This window comes from Humulus lupulus, chromosome 1 (genome assembly GCF_963169125.1).
Source record: "Humulus lupulus chromosome 1, drHumLupu1.1, whole genome shotgun sequence".
NCBI lineage: Eukaryota > Viridiplantae > Streptophyta > Magnoliopsida > Rosales > Cannabaceae > Humulus > Humulus lupulus.
This window is the reverse complement of record NC_084793.1, coordinates 174,305,097-174,320,986: the sequence shown is the minus strand read 5'-3', so window position 1 is coordinate 174,320,986 and position 15,890 is coordinate 174,305,097. Positions and strand designations below refer to the sequence as shown.

Below are 15,890 nucleotides of genomic sequence, written 5' to 3'. Positions count from 1 at the left end.
ACAATAGATAAAACTGAGCAATCAGTTATGGAAGATTTCTTAAACACATTAACGCCTAATGGACTTCCGCCTCATGAATTATTACTAAAGAAAAATTGTCCCATCATGCTCCTAAGAAACATTAATCCTTCAGAGGGACTATGCAATGGAACCCGTTTGATTTGTCGGGCTTTCGATCGAAATATCATAGATGCTAAAATTGCCGTTGGACATCATATGGGAAAAAGAGTCTTCATTCCAAGAATACAATTCTTACCAAATGTGGATGATAATAGTGGTTTTCCGTTTAAGCGAACTCAATTTCCTATAAGATTAAGTTTTGCAATGACCATAAATAAGTCACAAGGCCAAACATTAGATTATGTTGGGATTTATTTACCACAACCAATATTTTCTCATGGCCAATTGTACGTGGCTTTATCAAGGGCAAAGACAACGTCTACAGTGAGGATTTTAATTCGACCAGTGACTACTGATAAACTTGACAAAAACTACATCAAAAATATTGTGTACATAGAATTATTATCAGCATCATGTTTACGTAAGTAATATTCACAGATTTTATTAATCTATTTTTAATCAATTATTTGATAAATTAATAATTCAAATACATTATATTTATGTGTGTAATATTCTTTTATCTTTACAGGAAAAAATGCCAACAATATGTACATCGATCAACAAGATCACACCAAATACAAAACCCTGGAAAATCAAGATGATTGTCGCAGACAAATCTCCAAAGCGAACAAGTCGTTCCTCAGCAGTCAAATACCAAAATCTAATATTAATTGACCAACAGGTATCATATTTGTTTGAAAATTACTAATACTCTCCTAAATGAATGTAGCATACCTCTATTTATCATTTGCAACTCATATAATACAATATTAACAATTATTTCTTAAAATTTTGGTTTAGGGGAATCGAGTCCAATCAGTAATTTATGGAACAGATATTGACTCTAGGGAGGACACTTTAAAATTGTTTCACTCTTATTATATCAGTGACGCACTTGTCAAAAATGCCAACCCAAGGTACAAGATTGGATCATATGAATATGATTGGACCCTCAACTCAAGAACACTAATAGAAGATGTAGAAGAACAAGACAGTCAAATAGAGGTGCCAAAATATAACATCGTTCCATTTACAGACTTGCACTTTTACAAAGACTCAACTGAATGAATAGGTATTTCAAATTTAATTCTTATACAAATTGATTATCATCAAAATAACCATTTTCTTATTTCAATATGTAGATTTCTTAGCTGTTGCAATCCAGATTGAATCAACAAAAGAGATACCCACAAAATTTCAACAACAAACAATCCAAGAGATATATCTTATCGATGAAAGGTAAAAAAAAACATACTTTCAATTACATTTAGTATTGATATTACTTTACAAATGTACACTAACATTTTTTATTCAATCTAATTTGTTAGCTTCAACCCAATAAAATTGACTATGTGGGGTCGGTTTGTCCAAGACGAATGCAAAACAATAACACAAATTATTGAAGAATACCCAATAATATTGGGAACACAAATAGTTGTTCGAACATATAGAGGTACTTACAAATACATAACTTATATATTCTTATATCTTTGATATACTTTCATTAATATAAATCTCAAATTGAACACAGGATTGTCCTTATCATCACGTTCATCAAGTACCTTTATAATCAATCCTCAAATTCCAGAGGCAACTGCATTGAAGCAATGGTAATACCCCCATATTAAAATACACATATTGCTCAAATTACTTTACATTTAGTTATATTATTTTCATACAATCTTCCTATATTTATTAACTTTTATTACTATTCTTTTTTTATTCTAAAGGGCGACTAATAATACACTGAAAATTAAAAGTATCATTGAAACGTCGTTGACACATCTATCTACTACTATATCATCTATTGGACTTCAAAAAATCGTCAAAATTTGTGATATTCCCCGTGCAATGAAGGTTTTGCAATCTATGGAGGTAAATATTACTTTTTTATTTCAATTTAATAACAAAGTACAATTATTAACTTTCTAAAGAAATATTCTTATTTGATGTAGAAAAAATACTTTTGGATAGAAGCAAAGATAAATATAATTGATTCTGCCCAAATGTACTATTACATGTCCTGTGCGACATGCCATAGAAAAATACGACATAAGTATGACGAAATAATTGTTTGTGAAAATCCAAACTGCAAACAGCGAGGCACCCCTACACCACAGTGAGTACATTTTATTTAAATTTCTAAATAAATTATAAAATTTAAAAAACTAATATTCACATTAAAACTAATATATTTAAATAAATTTTAAGTGCTAGGGCATATGTGCAACTAGAAAATGATACTGGAAAACTCGATGCTGTTATGTTCGGAGAAGTACTAGAAAAGATATTTGGTAGTTCTACAGTCCAGTTGATGGAAAATTCTACACAGGTAAGAATAAATATTACTACATTTCAAAATAATACATATGAAAAATACCATAATTTATATAAATTAACTCTAAATTGTTCTTGTAGGAAATTCCTCAACACATTGAAATTGTTGCAAATAAATTAGCAACAAAAAAATGGACAATCAAATTGTCCGGAGATGAAGAAAAAATGAATAATGTGAAATACAAACATTTCATTATTCTCTCAATTGAAGCCAAACAAGATAACAACGATGATGAATCATCATCCTAAACTACAAAGACAAACTAATCTCTTTCTTCATTTTTTTTAATTATTTATTTATTCAGACAAAATCACATTCTTTATTAAACTATATACAATTTTATTTTTATTTTTTTATTTACAATGTTATTATTTGAATTCTAACAATATTTTTAGTAATATTTTTATGTCATACATTATATTAAATATTGTCTTTTAAAATATATGACACTAATTCTAGGAAATTTATTCATTTGGAATCCGTATTTTTACAAAATATTATTTTGGTACTATTTTTTTCAATAATCAATCATATGGTACTATTTATTTCAAAATCATAGATATTTAGTATTTAAACTCAAATTTCATAAATACAATTTTTATCAATATGACCAAATTGTCATCAATTATATGTAATTAAGTAATTAAATTTATATTTGGAACTCATATAATTGAGAGAAATTTTATTATATTGGTAAAATTATATCAATGAAATACATAGTACCAAATGACTATTAATGTAAATATAGGGTAGCAAAACGACACTTCACAAAAATATATCGTACTAAATGCTTACCTACCCTTGATTAAATAATAAAATTTAATTCAAAAGCTATAAAATAAAACTAAATTCACACATTTTCTTAATATAACTAAGCAAACATACATTGCACGTTGCTTTCTACTAGTAATTAGAAAAGTATCCATTTTTTTTTAGTATAATAAGTACGAGGGGGCGAAGAGATTTTTCTTTTTCATAAATAAATAATTTTGTACTCAATAAAAATTAAAAGAAAGATGTATAAATAGATTTTAATTTTTTTTTAAAGAAAAGAAAAGAAAGAGTGCACTAACCTAACCTACTGCTATGGTGCACCAATTATCACCGTACGCCGCGTATGACTAAGTGGAGTCGGAATAGGGCGCTCGATTTTTAAACTGAAAGGAGGAAGCAGAGCCCAACCAAATTGAGTCGCTTTTGCATTCGTAGTAGAAGGCAGGTGGGGAGCTTGTGCAAAGGAAAAAGGGTTTTAGAGCGCTGAGAGAGAGAGATAGAGAAGAGAATGACGGACAAAGTGAGAATAGAAGAAGTTCAGTCTACCACCAAGAAGCAGCGTATCGCCACTCATACCCATATCAAAGGCCTCGGTCTTGAGGTTCCTCTCTCTCTCTCTCTCTCCCTCTATCTCTCTCGACATACACTTAAACAATAATATACCATCGAAGTTGTTATTTTTATATGTTCTTCCCGTCGTTGCAAAATAGAGTTTTATTTTCAAGAAAAATAATTAGGTTATAGGGTTTTAGAGTATGTTTGGAGTAGTTTTTCTTTTTGATAACCATGCTGTTGTTACGTTTTAAGCTACGGGATTGGGACTTCAAAATATGGTCTTTTATTAATATTATTATTGTTATTATTTTTTAAATGAATCAGTTTTAGGGTTTTTGAGTGATGCTTTTGATTTTGTTAGAAAAAAAATTACGATGTTACTGCTGTGGTTGTTGTTTAAGGTGTATAGATGTTATTATTTTACGTGTAGGTCAAATGTAAGATGATGATAGATTAGTTTTCCATATTTCGTATAGCATTCTTTCGTTCACTTCAAAATTTAAAAAAACATTCTCCAGTAACACATCACAATTGCATTTTAGTAGGCAACAAAGGAATGCAATGCATTAGGACATGGCTTTTAAATTTCAAACTCAGTGGCCAAGTTGATTTTCTGCTTATTCAGAATGGCATCAGTAATGACTTGATTTTTGTTGTAAAACGGTTTCCATACGAAGTCGCTGATGGTACATGTGGGTATTTTGGTGTTTGTTTATCAGGGTAATGGAAAAGCAATTCCTTGGGCTGCTGGTTTTGTGGGTCAGATAGATGCACGGGAAGCATCTGGTCTTGTTGTTGATATGATAAGGCAGAAAAAAATGGCAGGGCGGGCTCTTCTAATGGCTGGACCCCCTGGTACTGGTAAGACAGCACTGGCTCTTGGTATATCCCAGGAGCTTGGGAGCAAGGTAATAAATTGATAGTTTGTTTGTTCCTACCATGTTTGAATTCAATTTTTTTTCCACTGATTGAAATTAGTCAATTTTAAATGGTCGTTGATTTTTTTTTTTTTCAATTTAGGTTCCATTCTGCCCAATGGTTGGGTCAGAGGTATACTCATCAGAAGTAAAGAAAACTGAAGTTTTAATGGAAAATTTTCGAAGAGCTATTGGTCTACGTATAAAGGAGAATAAAGAAGTCTATGAAGGAGAGGCAAGTATTTGCTGTCTTGTGTTTATTTGATTTGGTTTGGTTACTGATGTGTTAGTAGTCTCATTTCAGGTAACAGAACTCTCACCGGAAGAAACTGAGAGTGTGACAGGTGGCTATGGTAAGAGCATTAGCCATGTAATTATTGGATTAAAAACTGTTAAAGGAACCAAGCAACTGAAATTGGACCCTACTATTTATGATGCACTGATCAAGGAAAAGGTAATGTTTTTTTCCCCAGCTTATTTAGTCTGGAATTTTATTTAGATTTCTTTTTTATTTGAGATCTTCCTGTACAACTTGCAGGTAGCTGTTGGTGATGTTATATACATTGAAGCAAATAGTGGAGCGGTAAAACGGGTTGGTAGATGTGATGCTTTTGCTACAGAATTTGACCTTGAAGCTGAAGAGTATGTTCCACTTCCTAAAGGAGAGGTTCACAAAAAGAAGGAAATAGTACAGGTTTGTTTTCTGTTGACAGAACTGTTGGACATGTTTCCTAATGTCAGTTGCAAGATGCTAGTCTTGGATACTTCCTGTTTGGTGCTGGTTTTGGATATTTGGGACTCCTTGAGTTTGTTCAGAGAGCTGATAGTTGCAGTTGCACATTTGCTTGTTTCAGATTTTATGAAAAAAGAAATTTATATAAATATAAATATATATATGTATATATATGCATATGAAAAATGTAAAAGGTTTTCACCAATTACTCAGGCATTTCCTCCATTAGAAACCTAGAACTTCTTTTTTTTACTGCCAAGGAATTAAGTACAAGAGAAGTGGAACTTGTCTACATTATCAACCGAAGACAAACATAAGAACTGAAAACTCAAATTTTTTTTTCCACCTCAGCATATGAATTCAGATGAATCTCTCTAAACTCCTTTAATGGATTTATATATTTCAGCATTGAACTATTTCAGGGTTCCTGTTAAGCTCTAAATTACAATCTCTATAAATGAAGATTACAATAAATATATGATGTCCAAACAATAACTATTTGACTTGCGCATCTTTGTTGAAAAATCGTAAGGAAAGTGTATTCTTGAAAATCTGTACGTGAAATTTAACATTTCCACTGACCTACAACATGTATAATGAGGTTTACGTGATCAGCCCAATGTGATCGAGTCTTGGGACCAGACCATTGTCTTATATCTTTGTTTGGAACTTTACCATTCGCAACTGGATCTTCTCTTTGAGGTTCTAGAATGGATAAGCATAAAAAAGAGTATTCTCATATATTTGGTCATAGTTCTGATTCTTTATTTGCTTTTGTGTCTCATATTCACTTTTTTGTTTTCAGAGATATATCTTTCCTGCCCTATAATGTATTCTGTCATTTACAGGATGTTACCCTTCATGATCTCGATGCTGCAAATGCACGGCCACAAGGTGGGCAAGATATATTATCATTGATGGGTCAGATGATGAAACCTAGGAAAACTGAAATCACTGACAAATTACGACAAGAAATAAATAAGGTATGAATCATGAGGGTGTTGACTTAAAATCAGTGCCTTATTTTTTATCGGGTCCAAATGGCAAAAGCTATTAGTTAGGATGAGAAATGCATTCTTCGTGGAGAAAGTATAAAAGGAAAAACCTCAAATTTAAAATATTGGCGACTTTGATCTAATTCATCATCTCAAATTGTTGAAGGCCTCTTATGAGTTTTTTTTTGAACTTATTCAATGAACTTTTTCCCAATTAAATTTATTATTTCCATGGCAAGTTTATATATCTAATGGTCATATACTTCCTGACAATAACAGTTTTACCCCCATCTGTTTCTGTGTGGCCTCTTACCCTTTTCACACCTGTTTAAATTTTTTAGCATTTGCAGCCATTCTTTAGCATGACATGGTTTCATAAACTCTTCTTGAGTTGCAGCAGGTGTTCCAATATTTCACCTATTAGAGAACCTCCTGTTAGGACTGCTATTAGGTTCACCTATGCTAGGAGAGCCAAGTCCACCCACCAGGGGTAATTCAGTCTATTGGGAGTAGGGGGGGCTTTTTAGTAATTGTAGCTAATAACGAGTAGTAGCTTAATATATTCGGTTAGGAGGAAAGAGAATTTTATGCATGAGCTAGCTTTTGCTACTTGCAATTGGAGAGTCCCAGGCTCTTGAATACCTGTGGAATTTGTACCATTTGGCTGGTTAATTTAGATTCCACTGTCTCTTTGAGCTGCTTATTGGTTCTCTGTTTTTGGGTTTTCTGCTCTGTTACTGTTCTATTAGTCTCTAACCAGATTTGCAGGTAGCCAGGGCTTATCAATTGGTATCAGAGCTTCTCGTTCTTGGTGAATGCCGCACACTCGGATGGACTCTCGAATTGACTTGGTTGAATCTCAACTATCTGCCCTTCAGGATACCGTGAAATCCCAGTCGCACGGCCTGGTTGTACTTACGGAGAAGTTAGAGATGGTGATCAAGGGACAGGCCCTTATCACCTTCGAGTTGGCAGCGGGTCGTTTTGGTCCCGACCGTCCTTATGGCGCGGGCGACCACTCCTCGGCCGGCAAACCTCCGCTGGGTGGGTCGTCTTTTCGTTGGGGCGACTGTGGCCCTCGGCCTGAATTCAGAGCTCGGAAGATTGAGCTTCCTGTGTATTCGAGGGTTGACCCAGATGAATGGACTTATCGGGCGGAGAGGTATTTTAGGCTGCAACGGTTATCGGAGGCCGAGCAATTGGAAGCTGCGGTGATGTGTTTGGAGGGGGCGGCCCTCCATTGGTTTCGTTGGGAGAATCTTCGGCGGCTGATTGCTTCATGGGAAGAATTGAAATCTTTGATCGTCAAACGTTTCCGTCCGGTGACGGAGGGCTCCCTTTATGACCGCCTGTTGAGCCTCTGGCAGACGTCCACGGTCCAGGATTACAGAAGGCAGTTTGAATCCATTGCGTCGACGCTGGGAACGATGGAGGATTCAATGTTGGTGTCCACGTTCCTCAAGGGCTTGAAGATGGATATCCAAGGCCCATTGCGAATCCTTAAGCCTGCGGGCTTGGCCCAGTTAATGGATTTGGCAGAAGTGATTGAAGCTAACCAATCCTTGGTTAGGGCTTCTCGGGTTGGGCTTGGGCCGCCCAAACCACACCCAAACCCTAATTGGCAGTTGGGTCCTTTGCAGCTTGACACATCCAGGGGTACGTTTCCTTCCTCGGCGGCTACTTCGCATCAAGCGTCTTCTCTGACTACACCCACGGCAGCCTATCGTCGCCTGACAGAGGCCGAGATTCAGGATCGGAAAACTCGCGAAGTTTGTTTCAAATGTGAGGGAAAATGGCGTCGGGGGCATGAGTGCAAGTTTCCTGAGTTGCAGATCGTTTTGGTACAAGATGATGCTCCTTTGGAGGAGACCGACGAGCCGATTGAAGAGCTTCTGGGTATGGCTTCGGATACGCCGCCGTCGACGGGGTTGGAGGCCCAATTGGTGGAAGTGTCACTGAACTCGGTAGTGGGTTTGACCTCGCCTAAGACAATGAAATTATTGGGCAGTATCCATGGCCAAGAGGTGGGTGTTCTTATTGATAGTGGGGCGACCCACAACTTCATTACCGCTGAGTTAGCCTCGAAGCTACAACTCCCTATATCTCGCACTGAAGCTTATGGGGTTCAAATGGGGACGGGACAGGCGGTCAAGGGGGAAGGGGTGTGCTGCTCGGTTCCGTTGGCTTTACAGGAATTGGAGATCGTTGATGATTTTTTACCACTATCGTTGGGCAGCACGGATGTGATTTTGGGAATTCAGTGGCTTGAGACCTTGGGTGGCACGTACCATCACTGGAAGGACCACATTATGAAGCTGAATGTTGTCGGCAAAGCATTTACGTTGCGAGGCGACCCCTCCCTGCATAAGACCAGAGTTTCTTTGAAGACCATGCGGAAGATTTTGCAGCAAGAACGGCAAGGGGTTTGGGTAGAGTTGGGAATGTCCACGGTTGTGTCGACAGTGGGGGAGCTGCCTAGTACAGCCATGACACTACTTCAGACTTACACCTCGGTATTTGATGTGCCGTCCACATTACCACCACACCGGAGTCACGATCATGCCATTTCCTTGCGTCCGGGCACCTTACCGATCAGCGTGAGACCTTACCGTTACCCCCAGATTCAGAAGGACGAGATAGAGCGTTTGGTGGGGGAAATGCTAGCAGCTGGTATAATTCGCCCCAGTACCAGCCCTTATTCAAGTCCCATCTTGCTGGTTAAGAAGAAGGATGGCAGTTGGCGTTTCTGTGTTGATTACCGAGCACTTAATCGGGAGACAGTCGCCGACAAGTTTCTTATTCCCGTCATTGACGAACTGTTAGATGAGCTGCATGGGGCCAGAATTTTTTCGAAGTTAGACTTACGTTCGGGCTACCACCAAATACGAGTGCGACCGGAAGATATTCACAAGACGGCTTTCCGCACTCACGAGGGCCATTATGAGTTTGTTGTCATGCCATTCGGCCTGACGAATGCCCCCGCCACTTTTCAGTCCCTCATGAATGAAGTTTTCAAGCCTTTCTTGAGGCGATTTGTGTTGGTTTTCTTTGACGACATCCTTGTTTACAGCCCGGACAACGACACACATATGGAACATTTGGAATTGGTCTTACAGACTTTAGTTTGGCATCAACTATATGCTAATTTCAAGAAGTGTTGTTTCTTCCAATCTCAATTGGACTACTTGGGTCATATCATTTCAGCCGAGGGAGTTGACCCCACAAAGGTTCAAGCCATGGTTGAATGGCCGCTGCCCACAACGGTTAAGGAGCTGCGGGGCTTCTTGGGATTGACAGGTTACTATCGGAAATTTGTAGCGGGATATGGGGCCATAGCCCGTCCTCTCACGGACCAACTGAAAAAGGACCAATTTGGGTGGTCCACGGCAACCACTGAAGCATTTTTAGCACTCAAGACAGCACTAGTATCCGTGCCCGTGTTGGCTCTTCCGGACTTTACCAAACCTTTCGTGGTGGAGACAGATGCCTCGGGATATGACATTGGGGCGGTGCTCATGCAAGAGGGACGGCCGCTTGCGTATTTCAGTCAAGCACTTAAACCGCGCGCCCAATTGAAGTCAATTTACATGGAGCTCATGACGATTGTGCTAGCCATTTTGAAGTGGCGACCATACTTGTTGGGTAGGAAATTTATAGTGCGTACGGATCAAAAGAGTTTAAAGTTTCTGTTGGAGCAACGCCTAGTGTTGCAAGAACATCAGAAGTGGTTGGTAAAAATTTTGGGTTATGACTTTGAGATTCATTTTCGGCCAGGTGCGGGTAATAGTGTGGCTGATGCACTCTCACAACTGCCACAGGTGGATTGCGCTGCTTTGTCCTCCACTAGGTTGGATTGGGATGTGGTGGCTCGGGAAGTGCAGCAAGACAAGCTGTTTGGGGGGGGTGATCGCTGACCTTACCCAAGGGAGAGTGGTTCCGGGATTCACTTGGGAGCATGGGCGACTCATGTACAAGGACAGATTAGTGTTGATAGCGTCCTCATCCTTGCTGCCAGATTTTTTGAGGGATTATCATTGTTCCCCGATTGGGGGGCACTCGGGAGAGTCGCATACTTATCAGTGACTGCGACAGGATGTGTATTGGCCGGGCATGAAGAAGGCGGTGACGGAATTTGTGCGACAGTGCGAGGTGTGTCAACGGAACAAGAATATGGTCATGTCACTCGCGGGGTTGTTACAACCATTACTGCTGCCCGAGCAGGTTTGGGAAGATGTGTCAATGGATTTCATTGAGGGGCTGCCCAAATCGGAAGGGGTGGATTCGATATTGGTAGTGGTGGATCGACTGAGTAAGTATAGCCACTTTATTGGTCTAAAACATACCTTCAATGCCCGGACCGTGGCTGAGAAATTTCTTGACTTTGTGGTCAAATTGCATGGCGTACCGCGCTCTATAGTATCTGACAGGGACCGAATCTTTCTCAGCAACTTTTGGACAGCACTGTTTCGTTTACAAGGTACAGAATTGAAGCGGAGCACAGCTTACCACCCCCAAACCGACGGCCAAACTGAGGTGGTCAACCGCTGCCTTGAGACGTATTTACGCTGTTTTGCATCAGAGAAGCCTCGGGTGTGGGCGAAGTTGCTGTCTTGGGCTGAATATTGTTACAATACGACATTTCACTCAGCTTTGGGATGCACCCCTTTCAAAGTGCTTTATGGTCGTGACCCTCCATCCTTGATCCGCTACGAGAATGGAAAAACAACAGCGGTGGCCGTAGAGCAGATGTTGGAGGATAGGGATGCATTTTTAGATGATATGAAGATGCATTTATTGCGGGCACAGCAGAAGATGAAGGCAGCGTCAGATTTGTCTTGGCGATGTGGAGTTTCAGGAGGGGGATTCAGTGTTTGTGAAACTTCGACCCTACCGACAGAAGTCCTTGGCAATTCGGAAGAATGAAAAACTGGCGGCACGATTTTATGGTCCCTTTAAGGTGCGGTCTCGGATTGGGGCAGTAGCGTATCGTTTGGACCTGCCAGCTACTTCGGCCATACACCCTATCTTCCATGTGTCTCAACTCCGCGCGGCTGTTGGGGCGGCACACTCCTCTCCCATCTTACCTCCAACCTTGAATGCTGATTTGGAGCTGATTGTAGAACCAGAAGCCCTCCTCAATGTCCGCCATGCCAAGGACGACCCAACCCAGCAGCTGGAAGTGTTAATCAAGTGGAAAGACCTACCGTTTGAAGCCACTTGGGAGAAGTTTGATACCATTCGCAATCAATTTCCGTCCTTTAACCTTGAGGACAAGGTTAAAGATATTGGGGGGTAATGTTAGGACTGCTATTAGGTTCACCTATGCTAGGAGAGCCAAGTCCACCCACCAGGGGTAATTTGGTCTATTGGGAGGAGTAGGGGGGCTTTTTAGTAATTGTAGCTAATAACGAGTAGTAGCTGAATATATTCGGTTAGGAGGAAAGAGAATGTTATGCATGAGCTAGCTTTTGCTACTTGCAATTGGAGAGTCCCAGGCTCTCGAATACCTGTTGAATTTGTACCATTTGGCTGGTTAATTCAGATTCCACTGTCTCTTTGAGCTGCTTATTGGTTCTCTGTTTCTGGGTTTTCTGCTCTGCTACTGTTCTATTGGTCTCTAACCAGATTTGCAGGTAGTCGGGGCTTATCACCTCCCTTCCCCCCCTTCACATTCCCACCCTCAATGTTTTTAGTTCTTTAGTTTTCCTTTTGCAAATTGAGCCCTTTCTTCATCAAAGGGCTTCAAACTTTCTCTTGTCCTAATGAATTACTTTGCTTATTGGTACAAAGATTATTTGTATTTTTATTTTAATGATCCTCCCAATCATGGCAGGTTGTGAACAGATATATTGATGAAGGTGTAGCAGAGCTTGTCCCTGGAGTGCTGTTCATTGATGAGGTTCTGTTACCTGTAATTTTTTGTTAATTTCTACTGCCTTATGTATATTTGAACTTTATATATATATCCTTAATCATGATTAACAGGTCCACATGTTGGATATGGAGTGTTTTTCTTACTTGAATCGTGCCTTGGAGAGCTCACTATCTCCAATTGTTATATTTGCTACAAACAGAGGAATTTGCAACGTAAGGTATGAAAACAGTGCACTATGAAACTTCTGGTGATCTTCATGTGTCCTAAATTGATATTTCATGTGTTTGCAATTGTTTGTATTGTAAAACAATAAATTTTTTGTAGTGTATTTCAAACTATTTAGTTTTTCTAGCCATGGTTTGACCCTCTATTTGATTTGATCGGCTATGTTCCTTTATCCTTTAAATCCAACAATTGACCTTTCTATTTATGTGATCAGTGAAATAGTGCAGAAGAATGTTTGGGTACTACTTGGGCTAGTCTTTGATTTAAATTATTTGTCTCATGCAAGTAAAAAAATATGCATGGTAGTAGAGTGTAGAAACTTGGTAGTTGGTAACTTGTGCATATTGACTATACAGGTAATTGAATACCTTATTTTAATGTGTGGACATTGAAAATTGGTGTGGCCCACTCAGTAATTTTGACATGAACATGATTCAAGGGGACATCTGCCACCATTGTAATTTTTGTTTATTACAATGATTTGGATTGTTATTGTGAGAAGTAATTTTAAATCTTGCTAATCTTAGATTATTTATATTAACTGACGTAGTGATGTTCACTCCTTAACTTTATATGTACTGTCATCCTGTAGATCAATCTTGTTCTTGTTAAAGAATTAAAGAGTAAAATTGTATTATGCAGAGGAACAGATATGGCTAGTCCTCATGGAATACCTGTTGATTTGTTGGATCGGCTAGTGATTATCCGGACACAAACTTATGGTCCTGATGAAATGATTAAGGTATAAACTAATTTTTTGTGCTTTTTCTGTCTATAAAACTCTGCTCCTCCCCACCCAAATTTAAGAAAGGAAAAGACACAAACATTTTGGTGCTGTTTGGTAACAATTAAAAAAATTATTTTTTATTTAATTAATTAAAAATTTGACAAATGTGTTTGGTAACTTTATTTTTATTTATTATTTTTTTAAATTTTAATTAAAATTTATTAAATTTTGAAAATAAAATTTTTTCACTTTCAAAATTGTTTTAAACCGTTTTCGACTTTTTCTTATTTTTTTCTTCTCTTCTTCAAATCAACACTTCATATTGTTAAACAAAAAATAAAAATTTAAATTATCAAACGCATTTATTATTTTTTATTTTTAAAAACAAAAAACAAAAATAGTTACCAAATATATTTTTATTTTTTAAAAATAAAGAAACAAAAATAAAATTATATTTCTATTTTGTGTTTAAAAAATTCAAAAACAAAAGTTTTACCAAACAAAACATTTGTTTTCCACTTCTGAGAATGTTAAGACCAGACTGATAATTTCCTGATGATTGCTTGGACTAGATTTTAGCAATTCGTGCACAAGTAGAGGAACTGGTTATTGATGAGGAGAGTTTGGCTTACCTTGGGGAGATTGGACAAAGAACTTCTTTAAGGTCTGGCTTACATGCTAGATATTTATTTTGTCCTTGCTGTCAACAAGTGTTATCATTTGATCTGAATGAAGCTCTTATGTTTTGTTTCCTCAGACATGCTGTTCAGCTTATATCTCCTGCTAGTGTTGTTGCAAAAATGAACGGTCGGGACAACATCTGCAAGGTATCTATTAATTGGGACCCAGTCATTAAAATGAAGTGATTAAACCTTATTGTTATGTTCATGTCATGCTTATATTTGCATGATCTATAGGTGGATCTTGAGGAAGTGACTTCACTGTATCTGGATGCCAAGTCTTCAGCTAAGCTTCTTCAAGAGCAGCAAGAAAAATACATATCGTGAAACTCCGGTGCACCTTCCTGGGATGTTTTTTTAATCATTCTCTTTTGCAAGATTGCAGAAATGGATCGATTTGGTCATTTAATTCTTATGCGGCTACATAGTTGAGTGAGCGTTGAGCAATGAGTTTTCATCAAGGGGTCAGAAAAGAAAAGGGGTGTTAATCTATTAGCATCTCGTGCTTTTTAGGTTCTTTGTAATTGTAACTTAAATGTGCTACTCGTTTAAGGTATTATTCTTATTTATAGTGCCATTTGCAAGGCTAGTTTTAAGGGCGAGGGTCATGATTTGTTCCCGTGGGAAAATTAGTGTGGGGCTGGGAGTGTTAGCGAACTCGTATACTGGATATGTATCTACAAGTTCTTGTTGCGTGTTTTCGTCTCACTTTTATATCCTCTACTCTATTGACCTAGGAATATAATAGGTGTATTTGGGGCATAAATATTTGTGACAGTTAATTATCTAATTTTTTATTTTTATAGCAAAAATACTCAATGTTTAATATATGTTAAAAGATAAATACCTAATTTTTTTGTTTTTGGCAAAAATATTTATAATTAAAACATTGTTGTGTATGTGCTTCTTTTGTGATAAGTTCATTTTATATATATATATATTTAAAAAATAATTTAAATAATAAACTTGAATTAAAAAGACATTTCAAATTAATACAAATTTAAAAAATACACATTTTAAAAATAAAATTATCCAAATTACATAGTGATACGTGTCTAGAGAATCAACACTTAACAACTCTAATAGAGAAAGAACTGATAAAAATAATGTTTTAGCAACTTTGAGTATTTTCGCCGCAAAGAAAAAAATTAGGTATTTATCTTTAACATATATTGAATATTGAATATTTTTGCCGTAAAAATAAAAAATTAATTATTTAATTATAACAGGTGTAAAATATTGAGTATTTAGGTCACAAATGGATGCACATAAGATTACAGTATTACACACCCCTGTGGTAAAGTCTTTTAATATAGTGACTGTAAATCTCATCTTAAATAAATGTAATTGGTTGAAAATATTTGTTGTATAGTTGTATAATGTTTTGGTACATTTTATGTGCACATATCATTATTTGGGAAGGAAAATTTGGGTATTTATGCATAATGTAGGTTCATATATAAAAAAAATACCATCTTTTACCAACATTCCAAAATAATGCTACTATTTGTTTGGTTTCTAAAAATACATTTTTCATTTTTTTAGCCTCCATCTCTCTCTCTTGGGTCACCCTTTGATTCTTTGGAGAGTCATGACAGCCATCACAAAACCATCATCACCACCAAATTTCTTTGAAAAAACGTCCCCAACTTTGGCATCCTCCTCCCATTTTTTCTTCTCTTTCTTCTTCTCTCCTAAAGTGTCCATGGAGATTATAATAAAATGTCTCATGATAGTTTTTGATGATATAAAACTTAAACCCACAAAAAGTTCAATTAAGATATTAATTTATGCATTTCGAATAGATCTGTGCATAATTTTTTGGTTTTATTTGCAAAATTTTTCGCAATTTTTTAGATCTGAAACATAAAAATTTACAGAAAACTCGATATATACCTTGATATACCTCGATGTACCTCGATGCCTAGCTCGATGGGCCCTTAAAAATCAT

At 37.2% G+C, this 15,890-nt stretch overlaps 1 protein-coding gene across 1 annotated transcript; it reads left to right on the top strand.

Moving 5' to 3' along the window:
* Window positions 1-3,530: 3,530 nt before the first annotated feature.
* LOC133800557 (ruvB-like protein 1) lies at window positions 3,531-14,647 on the top strand. Its single transcript, XM_062238555.1, has 12 exons — window positions 3,531-3,833; window positions 4,507-4,695; window positions 4,808-4,939; window positions 5,009-5,158; window positions 5,243-5,398; window positions 6,286-6,420; window positions 12,266-12,331; window positions 12,418-12,524; window positions 13,175-13,274; window positions 13,832-13,923; window positions 14,017-14,086; window positions 14,177-14,647. Exons 1-12 carry the CDS (start codon window positions 3,741-3,743, stop codon window positions 14,264-14,266), a joined length of 1,380 nt encoding a protein of 459 aa, XP_062094539.1. The 5' UTR covers window positions 3,531-3,740; the 3' UTR covers window positions 14,267-14,647.
* Window positions 14,648-15,890: the final 1,243 nt, after the last annotated feature.

Bases quoted from the DNA above. Each gene is read 5' to 3' on its own strand.
- LOC133800557 (XM_062238555.1), top strand. From the start codon at position 3,741: ATGACGGACAAAGTGAGAATAGAAGAAGTTCAGTCTACCACCAAGAAG. The intron at 3,834-4,506 runs GTTCCTCTCTCT...TTTGTTTATCAG, and splicing joins TCAAAGGCCTCGGTCTTGAG to GGTAATGGAAAAGCAATTCC. The intron at 12,332-12,417 runs GTTCTGTTACCT...CATGATTAACAG, and splicing joins GAGTGCTGTTCATTGATGAG to GTCCACATGTTGGATATGGA.